Source organism: Toxotes jaculatrix, chromosome 5, assembly GCF_017976425.1.
Source record: "Toxotes jaculatrix isolate fToxJac2 chromosome 5, fToxJac2.pri, whole genome shotgun sequence".
Classification (NCBI taxonomy): domain Eukaryota; kingdom Metazoa; phylum Chordata; class Actinopteri; family Toxotidae; genus Toxotes; species Toxotes jaculatrix.
The window spans coordinates 1969418-1997338 of NC_054398.1; the positions used below are offsets into that span (position 1 = coordinate 1969418).

General features: G+C 44.9%; 2 protein-coding genes across 2 annotated transcripts; both read left to right on the forward strand.

The window, feature by feature from the left end:
- The first annotated feature begins 2170 nt into the window (after window positions 1–2170).
- On the forward strand, window positions 2171–21675 carry sntb2 (syntrophin, beta 2). Its single transcript, XM_041038618.1, has 7 exons — window positions 2171–3138; window positions 13099–13318; window positions 14370–14580; window positions 16761–16903; window positions 17379–17575; window positions 18759–18949; window positions 19907–21675. The coding sequence occupies exons 1-7, from the start codon at window positions 2409–2411 to the stop codon at window positions 19997–19999; spliced, it is 1785 nt and encodes a 594-aa protein (XP_040894552.1). The 5' UTR covers window positions 2171–2408; the 3' UTR covers window positions 20000–21675.
- A 1457-nt stretch (window positions 21676–23132) lies between these two features.
- On the forward strand, window positions 23133–27716 carry vps4a (vacuolar protein sorting 4 homolog A). The gene is made up of 11 exons (XM_041038952.1): window positions 23133–23320; window positions 23980–24091; window positions 24214–24358; window positions 24469–24530; window positions 24799–24918; window positions 25040–25196; window positions 25597–25745; window positions 25839–25920; window positions 26386–26605; window positions 26760–26900; window positions 27461–27716. The coding sequence occupies exons 1-11, from the start codon at window positions 23300–23302 to the stop codon at window positions 27560–27562; spliced, it is 1311 nt and encodes a 436-aa protein (XP_040894886.1). The 5' UTR covers window positions 23133–23299; the 3' UTR covers window positions 27563–27716.
- Window positions 27717–27921: the final 205 nt, after the last annotated feature.

Sequence of the window (27921 nt, forward strand, 5' to 3'; positions counted from 1 at the left end):
TTTATGAGGGCTGACGTTCGGGAAATGTGTCATGGCAAACAGAAGTCCTGTGCACTGACCTCTGAGCCTTGTTAATTAGTGAGCCTGAAAGGTTTGGTGGGAGTATTTTTAAACTTAGAGAGATCCAGGCCAGCTGTTTCCCCATCCTTCCAGTATTTATGCTAAGCTGAGATAATTGCCTCCTGACTTCTACCTCCATACTCAACTAACAGGCATGAGAGTGGTACAAAAAAAAGCAGGTTTTCAAAAATGGTGAAGCCTTTCTTCAGGAGCTATTAAACCTTTTTATTTCTTACATCTGGGATCATGCAGTAAGCAAACGGCTCAGGTTTTATATTACTCAACTTATCAGGTTTACACAAGATATGTTTATCTTTTTATTTTTGTACCATAATAAGGAAATTAGTGATGTTCTGCTAATTACACAGAGCTGCCAGTTTATTAGTTCCACCTAACTAAAGCTAATGTGGTCTAATAAAACAGTCTGTAAAAACCTTAGAAAGGTTCTCGTGTTCAGTTTCTGTGGAAGCTGATTCAGAGAAATGTTGATTTAACTGTCGGATCATTCCGGAGGCTGCAGTGTGTGGATTTATACTGATACTGCTGCAAACATTTTGTCTGCTCTGAATAGAAACTGCTGCCAGTCTCATGCAGCACGTTATCTCTTTATGTGTACGAGAGCTAATCCAACATGCAGGCTGCAGCAGCTGCATTTTCATAGAAAATGTATGAAGGTGAACTGACCACAGATGTGATTCTGTCACAGCTCTGCTGGTGGTGAACAACAAAGGCACATGAGACGAGGGCCCACGTTGTGACTCCACTGGAGGGAAAGTCTGAGTGTGTGCAGCCTGATGTTACTGTTATTCAGTTAAAATCCACTGAAATGATGTTTTACGTCCAGGATTTTACAGCTGAGTTACACCTGGTGAACACTGATCATCTACATTAGGCCACATCACAAAAATCTGAAAAAGAGGAAGTAGTTAAATGCATGAACTTTCATTTTAAAAGTACAGTCAGTGATTCTAATCTCACAGCTCTGGCTCTGTAAATGAGGAGCGAACAAAGTGACTCGGACTGAGCCACAAAACACCGTTCTGACAGACTCATGCTAACGTGCTGAAGAGAGGAGAGATGGACGAGAAACAGCCAAAGAGAAGAAGGTCTGAAGAACAAAAACTGAAAAAGAAAACTTTTTTTTTCCCTAATGTGGACACTGTTTAGCTCCAGCTTCGAGGTAATAGGTCTGTTGACTTTCTGCTGATGGAAATGACTCTGAGTCCTGAGTCTGCAGCAGTGTCCGCTGATGGATCCTCCACAGTGAGTGAACTTAAGCAGGCTTTGTCCCCGCTCGGTGGATCCATAATGCGTGAGTGGACGCCCCGCCTCAGTCATCATGAATAAATAATCTACAGGTCGACGTGTTTATTGGCTGTCGACTGTGTCATCCGGCGCTGAGTTCGTTCCTCGGACGGACAAACCGCGCCAAGCCGCGCTGCATCAGGTAGAATGTGAGGGGAAGCTGGGTGATTTTGCTTTCAAAATAAAAGTATAAAACTGAAACCGTCAACGTTTTATTTCTCATTCATTACCATTTTAAGGCTTTTGTGTGGACTTGAAGATCCACCTGCGATGAACGCATCACTGTCAGTTTCTTTTTTCTTCGGGCTCCTCTTGCCCATACCACAATAAGCATGCCAGAGGTGAATGTAAGTGGACTGGCAAATATTTTCAAACATATTTGAAGTTTTGGATACTGTACTATAGAGTGTACATAGCTTTTTAATGTTGTTTCTTTAATTTCTGATTTTATTCTACACATGTAATACATGTTAAGCTGCTGAAACACATCAAAGTTTTCAGAAAACTCATTAGTTTTCTGAAAACCAGACTGATCATTTAGTTTTTATTTAGTGACTCCTGAAGGAAAACCACTTTGTTTGGACAACCAGCCTTTTATCATTAGTTTATATTATTTTATTTCAAGTAGAGTCTACATAATTTCTGGGAGATACGGTGTTTGCAGATGATTTTGTTTTGGTCCTGTTTAATCAGCTACTTCGATTTCGTGGTTTTCCGTCTTTGGTTTTATTTTGAAAGGTCTGAGCGGCTCTTCTCCTGTTTCGTTGTTTCTAACTTTACGGTGGAAGTCGAGCGGCTTTAGAGTCTGAACTCAACAACAAGCCCTCTCAGGCTGGCCCATCGCAGCCGGTTGTTCTTTTCTTTTTTTCTTTCCCTCTTTTTTTTCGGGAGTCCCGTCTTCCTCTCCCTCTCCCCGCAGTTCACAGTGTGAGTGGGTGTGTCGACGCGGCCCAGTGTAGCCTCGTCGCAGCTCTGAAAAAGAGGAAAAAAAAGTTGATGATGAGTTCAGTGTGAAAGCGGCTCAGCAGGCTAACCGTCCGGGAATGGCAGTCTGGACCAGAGCGGACAAAAACGGCCAGCTGGACCTCCTGCTCCGCGACCGCTGGATCCGAGTGGCCGCCGAACTCACCCGCGAAACGCTGACTCTGACGGCCGAGGCGGAGGTAACCGGGCAGGGGGGCAATCACTGGGACTACAGCAACTCTTCGGCGGGCCTGCGAAATGGCATGTCGAACGGAAACGACCCGGGAACGAGTCCGGGGAACCCCGGCCGCGGTCCGCCCTCGGGTCAAGACCAGCTCCAGAGTCCGAACCACGGGGGTCGGGGGCGCAGCGCCAGCCCGGGGCGCGGGGTTGTCAGTCGGGGTCAGTACGACGGCAACTATGGTCTAAACAGCCCTGGAAAGTACCCGAATAACGGCACAAACTCTGACTTTGGAAGTCCCAGCTCGAGCTACGGCAGTCCCGGGTCCAGCTTTGGGTCGAGACAAGGCGACTTCCCCGTTAGTCTGGACGGTTCCTCGGAAGCTGTGCGGAAAGTCCGAGTTGTCAAACAGGAGTCTGGCGGGCTGGGGATCAGTATAAAGGGGGGGCGCGAGAACCGGATGCCTATCCTCATTTCCAAGATCTTCCCGGGGCTCGCCGCTGACCAGAGCCGGGCTCTCCGGGTGGGCGACGCGATCCTGTCGGTGAACGGGAACGACCTCCGGGAGGCAACACACGACCTAGCGGTCCAGGCGCTGAAGAAGGCAGGGAAAGAAGTGACGCTGGAGGGTAAGTTGGCCAACGCGAGAGCGGGGATTTGCGAAGGCCGAGATTAGGCTCCTGTGGTTTGGGCGCACACCTCTATGCACAAGCCCGTTTCACATGGGTGTCGTTTCAGTTAGAGAAGGTGTGGCACTTATTATTCCACCACACAGACGAAATGTGAAGTTGCAGTGGGTTTTCATACAGAGACTGAAACAAAAACTAGTTTTAAACCACATCTGGAAATGTGTCACATGTTCCTTTGTGCCCATTTGTAATAATGGCAGAACACATTAAACACAAGAACAGCTGCAGGTCCATTCAGTCTCCACGTCCTTGTTATTCTAATAACACAATACATTCAACAGCACATGATCTTTTTAAATAATTAACAGCATAATGCACAGTACCATCACAAAGGTTTGGTGAACTTTCTGTATATACTCCATACATGTTCTGTGGGTTTGTAACCTTCACCACACGCCACATCATTTCAGTAACATGTTATGTTACAACTGTAGACACACTGACATAAACAAACACTCTCAGTCCTAGTTGATCTATGGCCAGAAGGAGGAGAAGGAGGAGGAGGAGAAGGAGGAGGAGGAGGAGGAGCGGGGCTTAAATAATATCAACAGAGCAGAAAGCCTTTGATTAGTGTAAACAGGAAAGTAACCACAGTTGTGGTTGTAGCCAGAGTTACTCACATTGTATTCTGTGTATTTGAATCACTGAGAGTTACCAAAGATAAGACGTCACTGTGAATGTGAGAAGATGAGATTTGGCTTCAGGGTTGCCACATCTGTTTGACAAAACCTGCACAATGGCCAATCAAAACCAGCCCCGGTGCCAGAACTCAAAATATGCCTCTGCCAGACCAAATACACTGCTTTTAAATAGATCAATAATTTCATTTATGCCCTGTTCCAATTTTTATTTATAGATACTGTTAATGTAATTTGCATGCAAAACAGGTCTACTCCACCAGCGGACAAAGAGTTCAGCCTGTGGTAACACTTCAAAAACAGCCTGATTCCACAGGAAAGCTGCAGACCTGGCAACCCTGTTTGTCTCTGTGTGCCTACAGTGGCACTGTCCAGGAGAGGCAGAGAGAGAGAGAGAGAGAGAGAGAAGAAAATATAATGATCTGTGTGGAAATCAGCATGTTTGTGACAGCAAAAAATAGAATATAACCAGTTACATCGAAAGAGAAAGTTTACAGCAGAACAGTGTCGAAGTACAACTGGATAAATGTCCAGAACAACAGCAGTGGAACATACGGAGCAAGGAGAAGGAAATGAAACAAAACACCACGTAATACCACTGTCTGATTTACTGTGTGGAAAAAGACAGAAGTCAAAAGGGTGAAATGTACGTCTGAGATTCATGCTCCAGTTTTTCCACATTTTATTCATCAAGAAACATTATTTGTATGTAAATGCAGAATCATTTTTTACTGCTGATAGAGAGCAGACTGTGGTATTAGCTCCTTTAAGATCCTCTAGAGTTTGTTGTCTAATACAACTGAAAAAAAAAACAGTGTAGAGTGAAAGAATTGCAATCTTGGTATTGCAATAGAAAACATTAATCTTTAATTGAACTCCTTTCATTGATCAATAATTATAATTGGACTACAGCAGTGAATCAGAGCACTGTGTGTAACGTGAAAGAGGTTGTTCATAGTGCCAGAATCAGCGAACACTGCTGCTCTTAAAATGAATGAATTAACACCATGTTATCCTTGTCTGCCCAGCACTAAGTGGCAGACAGGCACAGATTGTAGCTCCCTGCACAGCCAGTTATTGGTGGAGCTGGTGGAGACCAAAGCAGAGCTAAAAGAAGAGTGAATGTTGGATTCAAACACAACTTCAAATGTTACTTCATGTAAGTTAATAAGTTGACACCTTAGTCGTGATTATGAGCTGGTATGGCGTCTAGGATCTGTTAGCCGGTGGGCGCTTTCCTGCCCCTAGTGGCCAAAATTGATTAATGCAGCTCAGTATCGTCTGATGTTGGAGGCTGGTTATTGACATGGGTTTAGTCTACAAGAATCCTTATCAGTGCATCACACATCCGTAGCTTTCATGTACAAGATCTGCTGAACACTGTTAGGTGTGCATTCCACCAAACTGTCCACATAAAAAGCCTGGATGGAGGTAGCACACTGTAAGCAGGGTAATGTGTTAGGAGATACGTACTGCCTCATTATGGGACTGAGCTCCATGGAGATGAGTTCTGAACTGTGCTGATGTGAAACGGTTCAATCTTTAGAAAAGTGGAAAACAGTGAATTGTGGGTAGAGAGGCCACAGAGCCCTTGGGGTCTGGAAACTTTGGGCCAGGAACAGCTAAATGCAGTGTTTAATGGTTTGGAATGAACGGTGGGTGAATACTGATGAGCAGGAAATGTAGGAGCTGATCAATGTGTGACACATTTCCACTCAAGTCAAAATGAGGTCTGTGTTGAACCTCTCAAAATAAACGGAGGTAGAATGTGGCTGACTCTTTAACAATGCAGCCAGCGTCAGTTTTCCCTAATAAGACACGATCCAAAATGTTGTGCTGTTACAGTCCGTTACTGTTTTTGCAGCCGTTTGATGGAGCTCTCTCCGAACAGACAAATGAAACATGCAGTTGTTGCACAGGATGCAACACAACAGAAGTGCTTTTGTCAAACGGCGAGAAAAAGTTTGGCCTGTTGCAAGTGACATCAGTATCAGAAACCTTTCCAGCAACCCTCAGGCGCAGACGGGGAGGATGCGCCGCCTCCTGCCGCAGCCGCAGTCCAGACATCGGCCTCTGTTTGGAGGAATGTATCAGCAGCTTGTCACTGTTTGTCAGGTTGACAGGCAGTGAGCTGTGTTGTTTGTGGACTGGCTCTTCCTCCCAGTCGCCCTCTGTCTCTGCTTGGCTCCCGCTGCTCTGAGAAAGAAACGCCAGTCAGTCAGAACGAGGCTCGAGTTTCCAGACCGCCGTGCCGTGTACACAACGCACAAACCCCCAGATATTCTCACAATTAGCTTAGGTGCCCCACATTCCTGACCTCCGTTTCCATGTGCGTATTTAGGGCAAAGGTCAACACTGGCGGCTCCGTGATTCGTGCTGCTCCGCTGTTGCCACTTCCAGTGATTTTTATTGCTGGTGCTGGATGTGGGAGGAGAGAGTAAAGAAACACACTGTAGAATGTGATGGATGTAATGGAGGGGTAGAGCCTTGTTTTTAAATGAGGCTTGTGATCAGACCATTAAATTATTAGAAGCATCTTGCCTGAGTGGGTTTGCCCAGACATTCTGTACATGGCTGTAATTATTCAGCACGAGCACCTCAATGAAACAGCTGCCTGTGGCCTCAGATTGTCTTTGTTTTACTCTGCACATGAACTTACTGCTCTCAGTCGTGTGGTTTTCTTAAACTGTTAAAGCCACAGGGCACAAATGGCAATTGTAGAAAATCCTTATCTTATTTTAGGATGATTCAGTCTTATCAGATTTTATCCAATCTCGTCAGACACCATTAGCACTACATTATTAAGCTTGTTTGAAGATGCTCAGTGAAAACAATTTAAAATTTTAAAGCTGCACTAATCAATATTTTTGTGTGAACAGTGGATAAAGTGACTGTGTAATGTGAAAGCTGTCACTCATAGTGATGAACCCGCAGAGAATTATCACCGACTCTTCAATTCCCTTCAGCTCTTCAGAGCTTTTTAGCGTCTTTCAGCTTAATGTTTTGATTTTCTGGCCCACAGCTCATTTTCAGTAGCAGCAGGCAACTCTTTCCAATGGCAGACGGACGAAGTTGGTGACCAGCTGGTGAACATAGCATCTAATTTTTGTGTTTTTTGAAAGGATTTACAGGATTTTACAGGAGTTGGTTGAGACCAAAACAGAGCTAAGAGAGTGAATATTGAACTAACATTAATTAGGTGGATAGGAACGACTCCAAATCATATCTTATGTTGCTTTGTTTCCAGAGCATTTAAAAGTAAGAAACTGTGTGCTAATGAGCTAATTGTGTGCTAATCCATAACAGCTTCAGAGCTGATTATGTTGCGTTTTTGCTTTGTGAAACTCTGTGTTTTGACCTTCAGGGCCACCATCGTTTCACTCTCCATGACCATAGGAACGAGCATGAGTTCCTCTTACACTGCCCCATTAACACATGACATACATGTCCCACACATGACACGCCGCTGGTTAATCCTCCCCACCAGCTGACTGACAGACACAATATCCCATATTTCCAAATGATCCGATGAAGTTTGCTGCTGCCGTCCCCGTTGTCTTATTGGGTTAGCCTGCTGGTCAGTGGTGCAGGACAGCAGGAGGAGGAGGAGACGCAGGACGGGCCCTTTGTGAGAGTAATTGGAGGAATAAAAACAGCACATACCAGACACAGAGGCTATTGATGAAACGGGGACAGCCCTGACTAAGAACAATTCTTTTCTTTTGTTCCGAGGCCAAAACTAGCCGACCGTCCGTTTGCTGCGTTGGTTGCTGTCCTCGCGGGGTGAGAGCTGCCACGCAGCATGAGTCTGCACAGCCTGAAATAGGCCACGCCAGTTTCGTCGGCTCTTGTCTCAGCGTGAACTCCATTACCTTTGATATCCATCTGCAGATATGTCTCTGGTCTCCAGTCGTCAGGAGAATTATAAGTCAACTTCTGGAATGTCACAGAAACTCAAATCAAACGCATTCGTATGAATAAAAGCCTCATAAAACTGATTCATGCCAGTTGTTATTGTTCCTTGAAGTCAGCTGTTGTTAATGCTGAGGATGGAAACAAAAAAAGCACTTTTGTAATACTTGTAATATGTCGCTGCTAATGATGCACAGTATAGACACAGATCAGAGGCAGTTTTCATGACTTTGTGCCTGATATACAGTTGTTTGAATTTAAAGCGTTCATCCAGAGTAACCACAGCATTGTTCCTGTGAAGAGATGCTGCTGTGGAATTTCTCAGGTGGAGACCAAACCAGAGCCCACCCCACCCCCCCGAGCAGAGCCATCCAGCTTCTTTCCTCTGAGCCAGAACCAACTGTAGCTAAACCACCGTCAATCTGTGCCCCGACTGTCAACATGACGGGCTGACATTTGTAATCTTTAACAGTCACTGCAGTGGACAGTGATGAATGTGGTTATTTTTGTTTATAATCTGCTTTATCCTTTGTTTTGTTGGCACACATATTTAGATTGTAGGCCATACTCTGACTTTTATGGAAATGACTTATGTAATTCATACATGTTACGGTGTGAGGTTGCCGATGAACACACTCATGTGTTTACGCTTCAGCTGCGTTGATTTCCCAAAGGCTTGTCCTCACTGATCCAGGTTAGAGGACAACAAAGGGGAGGGGGCAGGTGTGACTCTGTTTGAGCGGTCAAGGGAATACTTTTTCTTGTTATGATGTTGTGTGTGTGTGTGTGTGTGTGTGTGTGTGTGTGTGTGTGTGTGTGTGTGTGTGTGTGTGTGTGTGAGAGAGAGAGAGAGAGTTTATCACAGTAGTATGAGATCATGTTGCCATGCAGTCTGTATGTAGGCATCTGTGTGTGTTTAGGCTGTGGCAGTACACAGCTCATTGTAATATAGTAGATATAATAAGTAGTAGTAGATATAGTAATATAGTTATTTTATGCAATTTTTGCTTATTTTTTATTTGACATTAGTCATAGAGAGACAGGTACATAGCAAGTTTATGATAATTGCTCGATCAAAAGGATGTCTTCAATATAGTACATTTTTATAAATTGAAAATGTATTTATTGGAATAATAACCATATAGAAAGTGTGTGTGGCTCAGCCTGTGACTTCAGTCCTGCTCACTGCGGTGCAACACCGCCCGCAGCCAGAGATGTTAAAGAGACAGCTACCTCTGTGGAAACAGTTCAGCACAATCTCTACATGATGTGTTGTGGTATTTGTCAGACCATCGTCTCCTGTTGTGTAACGTCTGTGGAGAGGAAAGTGTCGGTGTGGGTGTGCGGTGGAGGAAAGGTTTGGACAGGGTTCAGAGAGCCGCCCGTCATCTCCAACATAAATGAAATACCCAACTTCAGACACAGTTTTCAAACAAACAGCCACACGCTGACGAACTGTCAGTGGGATTATCAGTAATGCAGTGACAATGATGCTGTGCATTAGGAGACTCTTTACCTGTGATACGTGCTGGGTTTCAGGCTTCAGGATGGTGTTAAACGCGCTGTAATATTGTCATTTTTTCACATTATTTGATCAGAAACGTCCTGTTTTCTGTCAGGAAACGTTTCTGTATTTGATCTATAATTTATTCAGTGAGAGTTTTTTAGTTTTCACTGATGTATGAGGCAGTTTGGCAAAATTAGATAAACCTGCAACCAGATCGTGTTTGTGTCATTTTTTACTTCTAGAAAAGTGACTCAGGTTTCTGTGGATTGTTTCAGCTCTGTCACCAACCGCAAAATAAAGAAGCAGTTAAATCCTAATTAAATAAGAGCTGGTTTACATTACAGCATAAGTTCAGTTATCAGCTTGTAAATAATGAATTTATAATAATGAATGAATGAAGAATGATTTGTAAAAACTGAGCGAGATGAGAAAGTGAGCTGTGATAGAAATGTTCATACATGCTGCTGTGAATGTATGTGCATGTGGTTAGTATGCACACACACACACACACACACACACACACACACACACACACACACACACACACATGCTTTCTGTATTGGAGCTGCTTTCTAACACATTGTTCTCATTATGTTTCTGGCAGAAACAGATTTTGAGGGAAGAGGGAAAAAGAGAAAGAGCGACGAGATTAAGAAGGAAAAAACAGAGGTGGGGAGGGAGAGGTCTGCGAGAGGGAACAGAGGAAAGAGAAGGGTGAAGAAGGGCTGAGAAACACAGGGCTGAAGACAGAGAGGTAGAGAAGGAGCGATGGAGGAGAAGAGCGTGAAGGAGGGTAGAGAGAGAGAAGAAAGGAGTTAGGAGAGAGAGAGAGAGAGAGAGAGAGAGGAATGAGAGCAGAGCGGACCAAACCACAGGGGAATTTCTGGGCAGTTTTAGGGGAAAAATACAGAGGCCAGGGTCTGACTGCCTGACATGCTGCTCTGTAAGCTATTATTTTGTTATTTTGGCCGCGCTATAAGATGATTACTTGTGTGTGTGTGTGTGTGTGTGTGTGTGAGTGTGTGAGTGAGTGTGTGTGTGTGTGAGTGTGTGTGTGTGTGTGTGTGTGTGTGTGTGTGTGTGTGTGAGTGTGTGAGTGTGTGTGGTTAGAAAGAAGAGAGGAAGGTGGTTTGAAGGCGGGTAGTTTTACGGGTAGCCTTGCGGCACAACTAAGGCCGCAACCAAATATGTGTCAAGTCAGACTCTTCTGCCTTTCGCACTCCTCCTCCTCCTCCTCCTCCTCCTCCTCCTCCGCCTCATCCTCCTCCTCATCCTCCTCTAAATATTGTCCTCTTCTTCTTTTGTCTTTTGTCCATCCTTTTCCTTTTCCCTCTGTTCTTCAGTGAGGCATGCAGGGAGGCAGATGAACTGGTCTCATAGGATGCTGGTTGGCATCTTTGGCATCTCGTCTCCCTCACACACATTAGCGTAGATACATACACGGAGGCGGAGCTGTGCGAGCACGTGTACACGTGCACGGAGCTGGTCGTCCTCTGTGGACAGACCTGATTAGAAGCAGAAGTGGAGCTGAGTGACAGGCTCGACAGAGTTAATGAGTTCTTTTAACAGAACCAAACGAGAGACAGACAGGGGAGAAGGCATTTTATCTGAGAGGGACCCACTGTGGAGAGGAAGAGTTACTGGTTCTAAAGGAAATAAATGGAAAGTCCTAATGCCAATCTAAACACACCATCAAGATGAAAAACATCAAATCTCCGTTTTTCCAGGCCTGAGGTTGATTCACAATTTTCGATGATGTCTTTTTTTTTTTTTTTCCTTTAAAATGCAGAGTTTAAACACGATTTCACCAACAGGAAAGCTGAGCAAGAATAGCACAAGACCTGCAAAACCTGCAGAGCTCAGATCGTCCCACACAGCTGTGGACCGTCAGTATGAAATGCTTCCTGCACTGAACTGATTCATCGGCCTGATACCTGCAGGCAGCTGTTTATCCAGTGTGAGCAGGTAGAGACGGACAGGACAAAGCAGACTCAGCTGTGTCAGCTCCTGGACTCAGAGTACGTCCTCAACAGACAGAGATCAGGAACTTAGATCAGTGTTCAGAATCAGTTTTCACTGTCCCCTCTTGTATCTATGTCCTTGTTTACACTTGGCATTAACTTGCATCTCAGGTGATCCAATCACAGTGGACAGTACAAGTGTGACCCAAGACACACTGAGGACGCGTTGATTTGATCCCATGACTCAGACCACATTCAGGGGGCGGTCAGGGCTGCATATGTCCACATGTGTTTTTGGCAGCGTGTATGTAAATGTGTCCCGGGCCATGCTGAAGGAGACAGAAACACGTACGATCTCAGAGAGCCTCAGGCCTGTGAAGGGGAAATGTCTCCGCTGTACAACTGTGCTCCAGATCTGATTCTCAGACTGAAAGTAGGCCTGTGCAGCAGAGACGTCCTCCTCTGTGCGACCCTCAGACATATACACGATCGTTCAGGAATGCTCTCACACTCACTGATCCCAGACCTTGTTGGTGTGGGTGGTGTGGTCAGGAGGACCAGTGAACGTCAGGCCTGATTCCATGGTTTGTTGCCTCAGCATTTACCACCAGCTCTGCCTTTAACTCTGAGCCTGACACAGTGTAATGTACACACACATACACACACACACACACACACACACACACACCTTCACAAACCTAATATCTCAGTCTACATTCAAGAATGACCTCACCTCTTGAGAGCCTCGTCTCAGGTTTCATAAAGAGCAGACCGACCCCATGGTCCAAGACACACACACACACGCACACACACGCTCACACACGCTCAGACACACACACACGCTCAGACTCTCAGTCTCTTTCATTTCTCATACACACTCTTACTGTGCACACAAAGAGAGCTCGCACTGAAGGAAACGCAGAGGAGATAAAAATGGTCATGTCAAATGCGAGCGAAGATAGCTGTGTGCCAGCGGGGGCGGGAGGTGTACAAGGCCGCAGGACCAAATTTGGAAAGTGGATCCATGGAAGGAGCCAAGTAAACTCTTGTTTTTCTAAGATAATTTCACACAGGGGAGCATTATGTCCTTTAAAGACGTGCTGGAAGATAGAAGGAACTGTTCATGTTCCAAGTTCTGGGCTGGAATATGATCAGTGTCCTTTTCATTTGGAAAATATACTGTATTAGCAATTAGGTACGTTTAAACTTCAGGTCAGACAAACGCTCAGTCTCTCTCCCAAACCACAGCTTTCTGCAGCCATGTTTTAAAGAGTCTTACCCTGACTGGGCCCACAAGTGTGTTTAAAAGCAGATTAAATGCTGACTTCTCTCAGAAAACATCCCAGAGTGTTTCCTGATGGCCTGGTCTATGGCTGGCCGCACCATATATGCAGAGTGACTGGGTGTTATTGGGTGGAATCCCACACATGGTCAAACTATCCACACACTATTTGCTCGAGGTCTGTAGATATTCAGCAGCTGTCGTGCTTTGGCTCGGCCTCTGGTTTGCTGTAGCCCGACAAACGGCAACAAACTGGTGTGTTTATTCTATTATGATAAGAAGGATTATCTGTGGCTCTGATGTAGCTGTGAAAGATTTTACTCAGTTTGGCGATGAGTGTTGATACTTAGGGAAACTTGAAGGGACTGAGTTTTGGCTCTTGTTTCAACTTACAGTGATTTAAAAAAAAAAAAAGAGAAAAGCAACAAATCTCCACATTAATTTTTATTTAATTTAATTTTTTATACATTTTCTGTCTCTAGCAAAAAATGTCCCATTAACCAGTATACTAATTAGTTGTAACTGGGAGCCATTCAGTAACATCACCTTGCATTGGATGTACAACAGCTGGTACTTACGCTCTCCTGTGTTCCTCCACAGTGAAGTATATCCGCGAGGTTTCTCCACTCTTCAAGAAGCCGTCCCTGGTGGCCGACCTGCCGTGGGACGGCGTTCGCCCGCAGTCGCCCAGCTACAGCGGCAGCGAGGACTCGGGGTCGCCGAAACACGGCAGCTCCTCCTCGTCCAAAGACAGAAAGGTCATCAGCCTGAGGATGTGCTTCATCAGCAGGAACCTCACCATGCCAGATCTGGAGAACAGGTCTGATACGAGACTCCTCGGTGTTTGTGTGCGTGTTTGAGAGAAATAGCTGAGTATGTGGGAGTTTAGGTGTGGTTGTGTGTGTGTGTGTGTGTTTTCCTGTGTCTGACTTCTGTTCATTAGATTGGAATGTTTGCTCTGAGACAGATAATGACGAGAATGCCTTTTGTGGTTGTGGATATTAAATAGACGAGCATCCAGAGAAAGATTAAGGCGTGAATATGAAAAACATCCTGCGACATGTAGAGCTGGTTAAAAACGCAATGCCAGGACCTTATGATAGGACTTTAGCTATGAAGTAAATCTCCAGTGCAAACATTGCTGCAACAGGTGGGTGGTATTAAATTGCTGAGCAGCGCTATGTAAACCTCGTATACTGTGCATGTCATGTATTGTTGGTTAGTTTAAGATGTTATCATTGTTCCTCTTTCTTGGTGCAGTGTGCCTGTGTTTGCCGTGTGCTGTCTCTGTGTTCCACTGTGTTTTCAATGAAATGTTAAATCATTGAGCAGCTTTTGGACGAACACGCCTTCACAGACTGTTCGGTTTTGGACCTTTGGTTCAGTTTTCTGCATCAGAACCATTTTATTTATGAAGATTAGCACCTGACAGGTGCAGCATGATCTCAGTCATAGCTCAGACCAATCAGAATGACTTCAGGTGACTTAGTCTGTCCACCGAGGGTGTCCACTGGATCACAGAACATCAGATGCAGCAGCTTGTGAGGATCAAACCTGATCCGGTGACAGTACAGTGAAGACGGGAACTTCTAGAAGCTAATGCGACATGTTTTCAGACCCCAAAATAATCTTTAAATCTGTGACGTTATCATGTGAATTTAAACGTGCTATATTCTGAATGGTGTGAATATATATATATACTGATGCAGCTGCAACGTTAAAACAGGAAGCTTCAAGCAGAATTACATAGAAAAATTATACATTTTACAACTTGTTTCAAGTATATTGATCATCTTCTCTCATGAGGTGTTCACGTGATTTTGTCTCGTCCCGTGCTGATGAAATTGACAAATGTCCTCACTGCCGTTCAGACTCCTGGAGCTCCATTCCCCAGACGGGCAGCACACGGTGGTTCTGCGCTGCAAAGACGGCCCCACTGCCAACTCCTGGTTCACTGCCATCCACACCAACATTGCCGCCTTGCTGCCACAGACCCTGGCTCACATCAACGCCTACCTAGGGGCCTCGTCCTCGACCTCCACACACCCTCACCTCAAACACATCGGGTGGTTGGCTGAACAGGTACTTTCAGCAGTGTTTGCCGGCTGTGTGCTGTGTTACACACGTGATCAGGGACGTCACAATGCCAGAAATGTTGTGGTCGGTACCAACACCACTGAAATTCTACAAACTACAGAGGCTGCTGCACACACAGTGAGCTAACACACACACTCACACACCTCCGTAGAGTGAGTGTACAGGCAGTAGTTGTGGTGAGCGCTCTGCAGAACATGTGGTTACACATTCGCTTAAATTATCTTATTCTCTAAAAATATTTCAGAGAATCAGATCATTCTCCATACACGACTTTTAGTGTGTTGCGTTGGCCATCAAACAGTTGTAAGGTTATTATGCTGCTCCCTGTCCCTTGTGACATCCCTCCATGTGGTAATACTTTTTTTTTTTTGCTGCTTCGGGCTTATTGCTAATCCTAGACTGTTCGATTCCACGCAGCATCACAGAACATGTTAAGACAAGAACAACACAAATGGGTTGTCTTGTGCTGTAACTTAACTAATTGTTCAGTGAAAAAAAAAAGAAAGGCAGTAACACCGTTTGAAATTCCAGCCTTAGAAATCACAATCTAATGTTATGTTTTTCTTCTGTTTTCATATTTATTTTATGTCGAGGTCTCTGCTGAAAAGACACAGTGAGTCCAGCACATTTAGCCTAACTTAGCTCAGACACTGGAAGCAGAGGGAAAATGCTGCACCACCTCTGTTAAAAGTGGAGAAATGCGCCTGCAGCAGCTGCCAAACCGTCTTTTGTGTCTTGCTGGATGGCGAGCTGGTCATTGATCCGCTTAAAGGTCACTTCTGAAAGTAGGGTCGGTTTCCCATAACCCCTTTCATTTTCGATCTGTGTACCGTTTGGCAAAATACCTACAACTGATTTGCTAAACTCAGTATATCATCTTTTATCTCTCCTTTTTTGGCACCTTGTTAAAGAAGAGTCCAGCACTTGGGGAAATGATCACTTATTTGCTTTCTTGCTGAACATTAGATAAGGTAGATATGCTAAATATGAAGCTAGAGCTAGCTTAGCACAAAGAATGGAAGCAGGAGGACGCAGCCAGCCAGGCTCTGTCTGCCTACAGTGGGTTATTTGCTGGCCGAGCCAGTGACTTCCTGGAGTGTCAGCTGAGTGTCTGGCAACTTCATGGTTTCCCGTTTTTTTTCTGTCTTTGTGCTAAACTAAGTGCACAGACATCGTCTCATCTAGTCCTCAGCAAGAAAGCCAGTCAGTGTGTTCCCCAACATGTGGAACCTTTCCTTTAATATGAAGCCGAAGGACGCTGGTGGCAGATTACATCAGCTGCAGCTGATTCCTTACCTTCGGCCCAGTACATGCCAGGATGTGTGAAGAAGGTGAATTATCATTTCTGAGAAGCACACGGCTGAAACACATCACTCTCAGAAGGAAATGGCATCAGTGGTTTGTCAGCTCAGTTTGCTACACTGCCTGTTGCGTTACTCCTACGTCACTGTGTGTTTCCAGACCTCAGACACACACAGGCTGGCATTTCTGCTCTGAGGTCACGACTTGCAGCAGCGACACAGGAAGAGCGTGTTTTCTTGAATTAACTTTGGTCCTAAATTTAAACGTGCCCGCTGAGAAGCGAAACCGGGGTTTGTCTCAGCTCACGTCCAGGAACGAGACCCCGACTCCGAATAATATCTCTTCACTTTGATGAAGTGTTCGTTCAAAGTCGCGTTGAATGTGTGTGGATGTTTATCTTGACCGAGGTCAAACAGGAAACACCGATGGAAGTTTCCGTTGCATTGCACTCTCATTTCCTGTAGAGCCCACCTACTCACAACAGTTGCACTGACAAACACACAGGCTGCTTTAATGTCATTGCTTTTCGCTTGAGCTCTATCAACACTGCGGTCTCTCAACTGTGACTCAGACAAACACACACTGCTCTGTTTCTACAACAGTTCTCTCACAAATTCAGGCCTGACTCCACACATACCCTGTAATAGTTTTATTTTTTTTAAATATTCTACTCATTTTGAAGAAGTTAGGTTTACGTGTCATCAGCACAAGTGAACTATGGATCTGCAGAATCCGTGTGCTCAATGCACAGGGTTACCTGAAATAAATACGCTCCATTTCCACAGGGAAACGCTCTTAAATGTAAAGTGTTTGGTGGAAACTTCCTTTGACATCCGACATCTGCTCCGGACTTTCTTCTTCAGGTCCAGCTGGAAGGTGGACGGCAGCAGTACAGGCCAGTGGTCATGGCGCTGACGGAGAAGGACATCCTGCTGTTTGAATCAGTGCCGTGGAACAGAGAGTCCTGGTCCATGCCTCTGCTTACACACCCGTTGCTAGCCACCAGGTAAAGACAGACGGACGCGGCGGGACGACTCAGCCGAAGCCTCACACAGTACAGACGTTTATATTGACATTAAAATACAATTTTAAAGTATGGAGTTGATTCTCCTCAGTGTATCAGTGAATATTCCAGCAGCGCCTCAGCTGACTGTTAAGGACTGTTCATCGACATACATTCAGCAAACTGCACGTCGTGGGAAGTACCAGGAGGTTTACAGTTAGTCAGAGCGAAAACAAAAGCAAGGCCAGTGGTAAACTGCTCAGTGAGAAATGAAACTTTTTTTGGGAGGGAGGGGGACTTCAGCAGGGAACCCCCACCTGTAAAAAAAACTAAAGACAACACAAATATCAACATCCACTTCATCTTATTTAGCTTCAGGGGACAGACCCGATCAGGAGTCTTGTCGATGCAGATTGTGGATGTGAGGACATGAAGTGTGCCTGTACGTTCATGTGTGTGTGTGTCTCTCTTTCTGTAGACTGGTTCATTCTGGCAGTGCGCGGGGGTCTCCCGCCCAGGGGTCAGACCTGGTGTTTGCCACTCGGACAGGCACGGGCCGGGGCATCGAGTCCCATGTCTTTCGAGTGGAGACCCACTGGGATCTGTCTTCGTGGACGCGAGCCCTTGTGCAGGGGGCACACGCTGCCGCGGAGCTCATCAAAGAAGTCTCGATTGGTGAGTGTAGGGGTGTGTGTGCTTTAGGTAATTAGGCTGTGGGTCAGTACCACAATTCACCAAGTTTATGGGCTGATTTATACAGAGTGTGTTATTCAGCAGCAATTATCCTAATGTTTTCTGGGGACTGTGGGAGGAAGAGCTGGAGAACCCGGAGAAAACCCAACGCAGGCACAGGGAGAACAGACCGGGGTTCGAACCTGGAACCCTCTTGCTGTGAGGAGAGACAGTGCTAACCACTGCACCACCGTGCCGCCCCCCAAATCCATCATAACATTGTGAATCTCTTACTGTTGCACATTTACTTCAGTACTGTACGAATATGCAGTTTGGCGATATTTGTACTCTTGTCCGCCACCTCTCAGTAGGACACATGCTGCTTTACTTCCCTCTGTGTATCAGAGAGCAGTGTGGTTCACCTTGCCCATGATATCATCAGTGAACGTCAAGTGCAAATATTTGTTCACAAACAAAATCCAGTACACTGTAGCTTTTTTGTTTTTTTGTTTTTCGAGATAAACACAGATAGAATATTGATGTGCACACAGGCCTTTAAATACAGAGCCGTGTGACTGTGACAGGAAGCTCCTGACAGTAACTGGCCGTGTGCACCAGCTCAGAAAGAGCAGCTCTGTGTAGGAAAAGCAGAAGTGGGAGCCAGCGGAGGGGAATGTTTCCACTCTGTGCAGAACAATGGTTGGCTGCAGGAACAGCACTGGAAAGCCTCAGCCTTTTTTTTTTTTTTTTTTTTCTTCTTCCCTGTCCTGCTGCTACACAAACACACAGTTGTGCGGGAACATTCGGGCGTATTCAGGTTACAGTAACACACATGGAAATGCTTTCGGATCAAATGACCTCACAGTTAAAGCTGCACCAGGCTGGATTTTTAATATGAAAGATGCCCACTCGTCTTTGGCCCGCAGCAGAGAGGGACTTCCCATCCAGTTTAATTTAGATGCTGTCTTTGTCTGAGGAAGTTATGATTATTATTTTTATTAAGAGACAGTTATTATCACTGGTGTGTAAAAATAGGAAGCTGACAACGTCCCTCTCAGACGTAAAGAGGAACAAATGTAGGCTGCTGTTTACAGGAGCTGACTTTTTGTCCTGATACGTGTTACTCACCCCCTCTCACCCGTACACCTGCTATTCTTAAGCTCGTCTCTCTCACCCCCTCCACCAGGTTGCACGTTGAACAGGCAGGATGTTCGGCTGACGCTGCACTATGAGAAGGGCTTCACTGTTACGAGAGAGCCGGCCGACCCAGCCGGGGGCGCCGTGCTGTACAGATACCCCTACGAGAAGCTGAAAATGTCCGCTGACGACGGAATACGCAACCTTTACCTTGACTTTGGGGGTCCGGAGGGAGAAATGGTGAGTTACATCCAGGGAGAAAAAGGCAGTGTAATGACTTCTTACACCCTTTTCTGCTCCTGTGGGAAAACAGTTGGATTCATTATATCTTTTCATGATTAATTGATTATGTTGTGATTGTTTGGTACACATCATTTCCCACACGTGATTTCATGATTTCCTAATCTCAGTTACCTTTCAGAAGTGTGATTGTAGCTTTTGCCTGCAAAGAAACACAAACACTGAACAACCACGGCCTGACTCTGAGCCATTAGGTCGAAACAAAAAGTCAACATCAGCAGAGTTTTCAGGACAAATGCTCCTCGTAACCTCACACTGTGGTGATGTAAACTCCCGTTGAGTTCACATCATGTGTGAAAAAAGTTGAAGAAATTCGTTTGTGGCTCCAGATGTTGCTGCCTGAAGACAAATAAACTGTTTGGGGCTGAAGACTAAAAGTTTAAAGATAAAAAAAAATAAATCAGGAGTTAGACACAAGTGAGTTTATCAGACCTCAACTCTCACCTCTGCTCGAGGCTCGAAAGCTTCAGGCTACATTAGCGTCTACTAGCAAAATACACCAGTCTCTGACCAGACTGTTGCATTATGGGTAATAGAGGCTCCAGGAAGAAGAAGGTGCGGAACAAAAGGAATATTTTTCTGCATCAATTTCATCCTGTTTTTTTATTTTTCTATTGAGCAACACGAGTCTGACTGTGTTAAAGGGGTGTGATGTGAAATGAGTGGCACCGTGGCTGAAATCTGTTTCAGTTTGAACACACGCCTTTTTTTTCAGCTGCAGTTTTCAGTCATGATACATACAGTTTTACTTTCAGTGCATATATTTGCAGATTATTTTACACATGAAAATCTTCCTGGTGTTTACAGATGGAAACAGAGCTCTCCACACCACCCAGAGCTGATGCCTGTTTTTCTCTGTTTTCCTCCCTCACTTCTTCCCTGCCTTTCGCCCTCCAGGTATTTGACCTCCACTCTGGTCCAAAGCCCGTGGTGTTTGTCCTCCACTCCTTCCTGTCAGCCAAGCTCACTCGTATGGGTCTGCTGACGTGAGGCAACCACTGCAGCAGCAGCAGTGTGGATGACGGGACGGGACGGGACGGGACGGGACGGGCCCAGGTGCTGATGATGGGGGTTACCTTTTTTTTTTTTTTTTTCTCCCCAGTTTCTCCATTCACAGCTGAAGTTAGGCCTGAGGTTGCACTGCAGGGAAGATTAAACCCAGGAGTTGAACTGTTGATTGTCTTAAAAACGTGCCTTCTCTTCCAACTTCTCATTGGCCTCTTGCAGTCGTGCGTATTGCAAGATCAGGTGAAAGGAGGTGGCACTTTGCTTGGAAGTCACTTCCGATACGCAAGAGAAAAGCTATTCACCATCTCACGACATTCCATGTGATAATGTATCAAATTTCATTATAATTATCCACTAAAAAAAAAACAAAAACACGCTAAGCTAAGATGCCGTGACGTTTGCGTTCAGTGCGCTTCAAGCAAAGTGTTACCAAAAGGAAAGGAAGGATTTTTTTTTAGACAATTAATACAGAGCCAAGCACAGGTTGGTTAACGCTCCGTGTTTTTACTCTATGCCTATCATTCCACGACAGCCTTCTAATGTACTTTGGGCTCTTTTTAATGTATTTGTTTTTGTGTTGACATGTGAGTCCTGTTTTAGAGTCAGAGTGCAGTTAACTGAGCAGAGATTACGCTGAACGAAGAAAGGCGTGTGTGCGTGTGTGCGTGTGCGTGTGCGTGTGTGTGTGCGCGTGTGCGTGCGTGCTGCGTGTTTGTGTTGGCTTGATAGTGTGCCTGCTGTCTGACAGACTCACCTTTCAGCGCATTATCCCAAACTACTGTTGTAATCAGGATCGCCAACTGTGCCTTTCCACATGTAGTCAGAGACTCTTCGTCATTTTTCCTTTTACTTCACACAATAAGAGAATTTTGAGCTTTCAACATGCACAAGCAATAGTATTACTCTTATAGTGTAAACAATATTACTTTGTTTTTATGTCGTTTGTTTGTTTGTTTTTTTAAGTGTATATCATATGATAGCATGACTTCCTGACATTGAGCTCTGTATCAGATGATGATATATGACATGACTGTGTGTTACCGCCTCCACGTCCACTACCACGTCGTCTCCGTTCATCTCATTCCACTTTTCTTGAGATTACTCGTCTTTTTTTTTTTTTTTTTTTTACTTATTCCATAGCGTCGTTTCTCCGTTTCAAGGACTGTTTGACAGAGTTGATTCATGGTGGGCCATCACATGACAGAGGTACCGATGTATATCATTAAACCCTAACAGTCAATATATTTATAATATAGCAAATAGGCTGAAATGGGAACAAAAGAAAACATGAGCAGGAAAGAAATTCTGCTGCATGTAGACAAGACATCAGAGAAATCAGAGGAGAAACAGTTAGTGATAAACGAAGCTCTCTTAGATTTAACTATTTCTCATCTACTCAGTTTGCAAGTAGAAGTAAAAGTGAAGGATTTCTGGTTTTATCTTTCACTTAAGTCCAAAATGTTTCCATTCAGCAATGTAATGAAACTGGACCCTGATCTACACAGATGTCTCTTTCCAGTTTTCAATCAGTCCTTGCTTCACCAGTATGAAGACAGTGAGATGCCGTTTAAAGCTCTGAAAAAAACAACAACTAGTGAATGGACTAAGAACTAAGGACTTTTACCATCTGAACAGCCATTTGTTTATCTGTTTCACTCTCTGCTTCAGGTACATTATGAATAAATTAGGTGATTTTTTTTTTTTTTTGTCCCCAAACTTGAGGTCAGTTAGACTAATTACACTCCTCCTCCCTTCAGTTCATCCGTTCAGTCCAGTGCCTGTGTTGAGACTTTACTCAATCATTTCAACATGACCGTGAGGTACATGTTGCTAAAGTTACCCTTCACCAGAGCCTCAGACAATGTACCACTGTGTCCAGTGACCTTGTAACATAGGAAAAGCATTCTGTCCTCGGATAAGGGACCCGTCTGAAGGACTTCTACTCTATGTTGGACTCTCGTGTCCTTGTGATGGTTTGAAAAACTTATTTTGGCTTGTTTATGAAAGCGTTCACATGTGTAACCATATAGCTCCTGGATTTACGGAGGTTTTTCAGGCTATGATTAATGGGTGGCTGTGGGAAAGGAGAAGCAGACTTTGCTTCCCTTAAACATCATGTGCACGTGGGAGGTTTGAGTTACGCTTGGCCTGAAATGAAGTCGTCTTCCTGCAACGTTTGAAGCAGTAGTGAAGTGTTGCGTTCCATCATGCTACTTCTTCACAACACTTTTCATTTCATATGAATCATTTTTCCTCTAACCTGCTGCACACATCTGATTGTCTGACATCAGTCAACACTCAGCAAGCTACAGGCCGTCCCTCTTTGAGCTTGATGCACTAATCTATAAAACCCCTTTAAACCTGTGAATGTACACCTCTTCTCCTCTTCCAAGTGATTTTTTTTCTAATCTCCTTTCTCTTTATTTCTTAAATCGTGGCTATCTGTCTATGCAAAGCAATGCTTCAAAGAAGGGGTTTTTGAACCAAAGGTAATATCTGTGGCAGCTTGCGTCCAACACAATCATTTAACTGAAAAGTCACAAGAGGATAAAGTGCTGCTGCAATAACCTGTCATATGCAAAGTATTTTAGACTTCCTTCCAAGATACCGTATACAATGTATGATAGCAATGTAATAATCTCAAATGTAAATATACACCAATAAAACTGTTACAAAAGCTTTGGAAAGATTCATGTGCTAAATGCTGTAATGTTGACAATATTTACATGATTTTCATTCATGGTGGATGTACTGCTGCTATAGCACCAACATGGCCACCAGGTGGTGCCAGTCGCAGTCCCTTGAAGCATCTGTCGTAGTCGTTACCATTCGTCAAGTTGCTAGTTTTAGCCGCACGACCGGAAAATGTCAATGTATGTCTTCAAATGAAGTTTATGTGTAATAGTAATAATAATATATAGATCAGAAATAAATAAGAATTTAATTTAGTGAAGGTTCCATCCATAATATATTCTTGATTGAGTTGGTTAATATGTTTATTTTGTAAGTTTTTAGGGCACACGGTTGTCATTTGGTGTTATATTTTGAAAGGTTAAACCGGAAATCGTCTGTGTACCAGCCAGCTTGTTGGTAGCCGCAGTGTTGCTGTGGTTTTTGTTGGGTCGGTGCAGAGCTGTCATTTTTGCTAGCCATTATTAGCCGCTCTTTTGTCATGCCAGCCTGTCACCTCACAACACAGAGCTGTTAACGGGTGCATCTCTTCACATATCCACACTTGGGGAGGATAGAAATCTGGGCGGATAAGCAGAAGAGTGAGATGAAATGACAACGTCAACATTACAGGTACGTTAGGGTATTAGCTGGCTAACGTTAGCTCCCTACAACTGGACACAGCTTGGCTTAGCCCGTACAGCAGGTTGAATGCAAGCTAGCTTGTTAGCAAAACAGCTGACGCCGAAGCCCGCTAACATTGTTTGCAAGTCAGTTTAGTTAACTGAACCTGCGAACAACGTTTCCATTGTCTTGAAAATAACATTATCACAGATATATACATCTAATCTTAGTGTACATGTTGAGTACATACTGAAGGAATAATAATCTAAATTAATTCTTGTGTGGTTCATGAGTTTGTTAATTGCTAACTAGCGTCAAACCCCTGCTGGAGGATATTAAAATAACGGTAGCAGCCCGTTAGCTGGGCTGTGGCTGTGCCACCTGCTCACAGACGGTTAACATGAAATAAAACATAGATTTACGTTCTGGAAATTTGTAATTCTTGTTATCGGCTGAAAAAGCAGCACCGCGGATTTTGTTGTAGAGCTAAAGAAACTAATAAGATCTTACTGTATGACATGTTAGCTGAATAACTTCGGCTTTGTTTTGGTTGGAGTCTGATATGAGGATGACAAACACATGCATATTCCCTACGTCTGTTTCTGTGTCTCCACCCAAACTCCGCCTTACATCTGTCCTCTGACATTATTTCTCTGCATTTGTTGTAGAAAGCGATTGATCTTGTGACTAAAGCCACAGAAGAAGACAAGGCGAAGAATTATGAGGAGGCCTTGCGCCTGTATCAGCATGCTGTGGAATATTTCCTTCATGCCATCAAATGTGAGTACTGCAGACGTACAGAAAGTTAAACTACCTTTCCTGCCTGAACCTTTACACCCCTGTGCTGGAACAAACAGCAGGTTTTATTCACATCACTGCTTGGATTTTAATCTTTCCTTCAGATGAGGCCCACAGTGACAAGGCAAAGGAAAGCATACGAGCGAAATGCATGCAGTACCTGGACCGAGCGGAGAAGCTTAAGGACTACCTGAAGAATAAAGACAAACAGGGCAAGAAGCCTGTCAAGGAGGCACAGAGCAATGACAAGTACGCTGTCATTTTCCTGTCTCTGTCCGTGAACATGTTGAAGTGTCAAACTCTGTAATGGGCTTTACTGTATTTTCATTTTCCTTTAAACGTGTCTGTTTGCGTTCTAGGAGTGATAGTGACAGCGAGGGTGAAAACCCAGAGAAGAAGAAGCTGCAAGAACAGCTTATGGGTGAGTGGACGTGCATGGACTCCTCGTGGCTGTAAAATTCATTGTGCGGTATTCATTATTTTGTGAATACACTGCACTGCTTATCTGTGGAAAGACATGAGGCTTAAATCAGTGTGTTACTGTTCTGAAAAATAGGGTTGTGTTGTGTTCAGAAAAGTTATGAGGTCCCATCAGTGCCAGGTCTACAGGTGTATGGCTGCCATCAGGTGTTTCTTCAGTGCATTTTATGGATGTTAAGATCTTAATCATGTTCTACCTGTGTGTCCAGGTGCTATTGTAATGGAGAAGCCCAACGTCAGGTGGAACGACGTGGCTGGGCTGGAGGGGGCCAAGGAAGCTCTGAAGGAAGCCGTCATCCTGCCCATCAAATTCCCTCACCTCTTTACAGGTACTGCTGGATGTTCTCTCCCCTAATTATCACACAGTGAAATTAGGGGGGCTGTTGGGATTCTGTCCTAGTCATTTGTACCTTAGTATGACCAACATTACTCCCGGGTCTCTGTTCTTAGGCAAGCGGACTCCGTGGAGAGGCATCCTGCTGTTCGGTCCTCCAGGGACGGGGAAGTCATACCTGGCCAAGGCCGTGGCCACAGAAGCCAACAACTCCACCTTCTTCTCTGTCTCCTCCTCAGACCTAATGTCCAAGTGGCTGGGAGAGAGTGAGAAGTACGTCTCCTCCTCAGGGACGTGTGTCTGAAATGACTCTGTCACAAACCTGTTGTAGTAAAGGAGTACACAACAGGACGGGTTTATTTCCTGTAGTCATTTTATTAGAGCTTTTCAGTCGAGCTGGAGTGGAAATCCTTTTAGATGAATAACATCAGTGATCTGAGGAAATGTTATCATATAGAAACCTTCTGATATAGAAACATAGCTTCTGCAGTTCTTACACCTTTGTGAGGCGCGAGGTCACATCCTGAATCTGAGTCTGATGATTGGCTGTAAGATGTGTGCGCCTCACATTAAACCCATTTCCACTCACCTATGCCGACTGAGCCTTATTTAAAGTTGCTGTCCCTGTGTGTGTCTCAGTCTCATTTTCTCCGTCTCTCGCTGTGTCTCCCAGGCTGGTGAAGAACCTGTTTGACCTGGCTCGCCAACACAAACCCTCAATCATCTTCATTGATGAGGTGGACTCACTGTGCGGCTCCAGGAATGAGAATGAGAGTGAGGCCGCCCGTCGCATAAAAACTGAGTTCCTGGTCCAGATGCAGGGTGAGCTGAATGATGAGATGTGCAAAGAGAACAATCAGGACACTGAGGGAAGCAGGACGTGCTGATGTTGACCCAAGCTCTCTGGTTTTGTAGGTGTGGGGAACAACAACGATGGTATCTTGGTGCTGGGAGCCACCAACATCCCCTGGGTGCTAGACGCTGCCATTCGCAGAAGGTCAGAGGTCACTGCAATACTCCATGGCTTCAGATGTATTTGTCTCATCCTGACTTTGTTAACAGGGTGTTTTGGGGGTAATAACTCTTCTTTAATTCATCTTGGTCAGTCAGAGGAGACATTTCACTGTAAACACTATGAGGTGTTTGTTCTTTTACTAAAACATGAGACTTGAACCCTCATGAGAAAACTGCTGTGGAAAAACAGCCTCAGATCTTTAAAAACCTCGACGATCAGCAAGTGAGAAAACTCTCTTACTCTGAGTGTATCCACAAAACGACAGTTGTATTGCTCGTATCATATCTTGTTGAGTTTATGATCTGACACCAATGAGCTCTCATTAGTCTCATTAGTCTAAAACGGAGCTCCAGGCAGTGGAAAAGCCTGCAGCCTGCACGATGTTTGTGTTTTGAACAGCTGGTGAATGTGCGACTGAATGGAACTTGTCCTCTTGTCGCGTGTCAGATTTGAGAAGCGTATCTACATCCCTCTGCCGGAGGAGCCGGCTCGGGCTCAGATGTTTCGTCTCCATCTGGGCAACACGCCGCACAGCCTGAGCGAGGCCGACCTGCGGCAGCTCGCCCGCAAAACAGACGGCTACTCCGGAGCCGACATCAGCATCATCGTCCGGGACGCTCTCATGCAGCCGGTCAGGAAGGTCCAGTCTGCCACACACTTCAAAAAGGTGAGCTCATTAGAAACTAACAAAACATAAACAAATAAACGTGAAATCTTCCCAGCAGGTCCGTGGACTCCCTGCTGGGGTGAATCTTTTTACATGACGTCTGAACATGTTGTGTTAATGTTGTTGCTTCGGTTCTTGGTTGTTACTCCCACAGGTTCGAGGTCCATCCCGAAGCAACAACCAGGTGATGGTGGACGACCTCTTGACTCCTTGTTCCCCTGGCGACCCTGCAGCCATAGAGATGACCTGGATGGATGTGCCTAGTGATAAGCTACTGGAACCCATAGTGTGCATGGTGAGATATTTTATTAACGAACACTGTAGGAATGATCCTTGAATTGAATTCAGAGGAAGATTTTCTTCCAAAGTGTTAAAGGTACCTGAGGTTCCTGATAAATATTCAGGAAGTGGAAGCGAACAGGTGGTTTGTGTGGGGGAACGAGGTTACTGCAGGTGATGATGGTAATGTTCAGTTTATGGAAACACACAAACAGAAGGATGTAATGGTTTTAAAGGCAGTGTGGGTGTTACTGTACATCCTGTTACTGTTCTGTGCTCTGGTCTAGAATAAGACTGGGAAACAGTTTGTGTTCTTGTTGAGAATAAATCCAAGACACAACATTTGGTAAGAGTTTCTGCTGCCGAAGCTGGACAGGAAGCTACAGACAGAAATCAGCTTTTAAAGGGGACAGGGGGGACAACAGCAGCACATCAGGGACACAGGGACCAGCTGCTGAGGCAGAAAACTCCATTGTACCTTAACCTGTCCTCAGATATGAGAATTCTAACCGTGTAGATCAGACAGGAGAAAAATCAGCGTGGCACAAAAAAGATTTGCATCTCGTTCCTTTGCAGTCGGACATGCTGCGCTCTCTGTCCACCACCCGTCCCACAGTCAACACCGAGGATCTGCTGAAGGTCAAGAAGTTCACAGAGGACTTTGGGATGGAGGGCTGAGAGATAGAGCTCCACCCCCCACCTCGCCCCACCTCCACCTGAGTCCACCAGAAGGGTCAAACTGCTCCCCTCTGCTCATCTCTCCCCCTGCTGCTGTACCACCCTGTAGACCTCCATCCCTCAGCTCAGCGCTTGGTTCACGGCCTCTCGTGGATTGAAAATACACGACTGGTCTGGTTGGTTAAAAAAAAAAAAAAAAAAAAAGGGACCAGAAATCTTGAATTTCTTATGTCTCATCATCCAGTCCAGTCTTTTTGAATCCCTGGAGGACGTTCACCAAATGCAACAGTAGAAAACCTTGGTGTGAGTGGATAGTTGGACAGTAGAGTCCACGTCTTTCCCCCCCCGTTTAAGACAGC

Excerpts from the sequence above, each read along its gene's own strand:
- sntb2 (XM_041038618.1), top strand. The coding sequence starts at position 2,409 with ATGGCAGTCTGGACCAGAGCGGACAAAAACGGCCAGCTGGACCTCCTG. Across the intron at positions 13,319-14,369 it reads ATGCCAGATCTGGAGAACAG|ACTCCTGGAGCTCCATTCCC; the intron begins GTCTGATACGAG and ends ACTGCCGTTCAG. Across the intron at positions 14,581-16,760 it reads TCGGGTGGTTGGCTGAACAG|GTCCAGCTGGAAGGTGGACG; the intron begins GTACTTTCAGCA and ends TTTCTTCTTCAG.
- vps4a (XM_041038952.1), top strand. The coding sequence starts at position 23,300 with ATGACAACGTCAACATTACAG. Across the intron at positions 24,092-24,213 it reads TTTCCTTCATGCCATCAAAT|ATGAGGCCCACAGTGACAAG; the intron begins GTGAGTACTGCA and ends TCTTTCCTTCAG. Across the intron at positions 25,746-25,838 it reads GTTCCTGGTCCAGATGCAGG|GTGTGGGGAACAACAACGAT; the intron begins GTGAGCTGAATG and ends CTGGTTTTGTAG.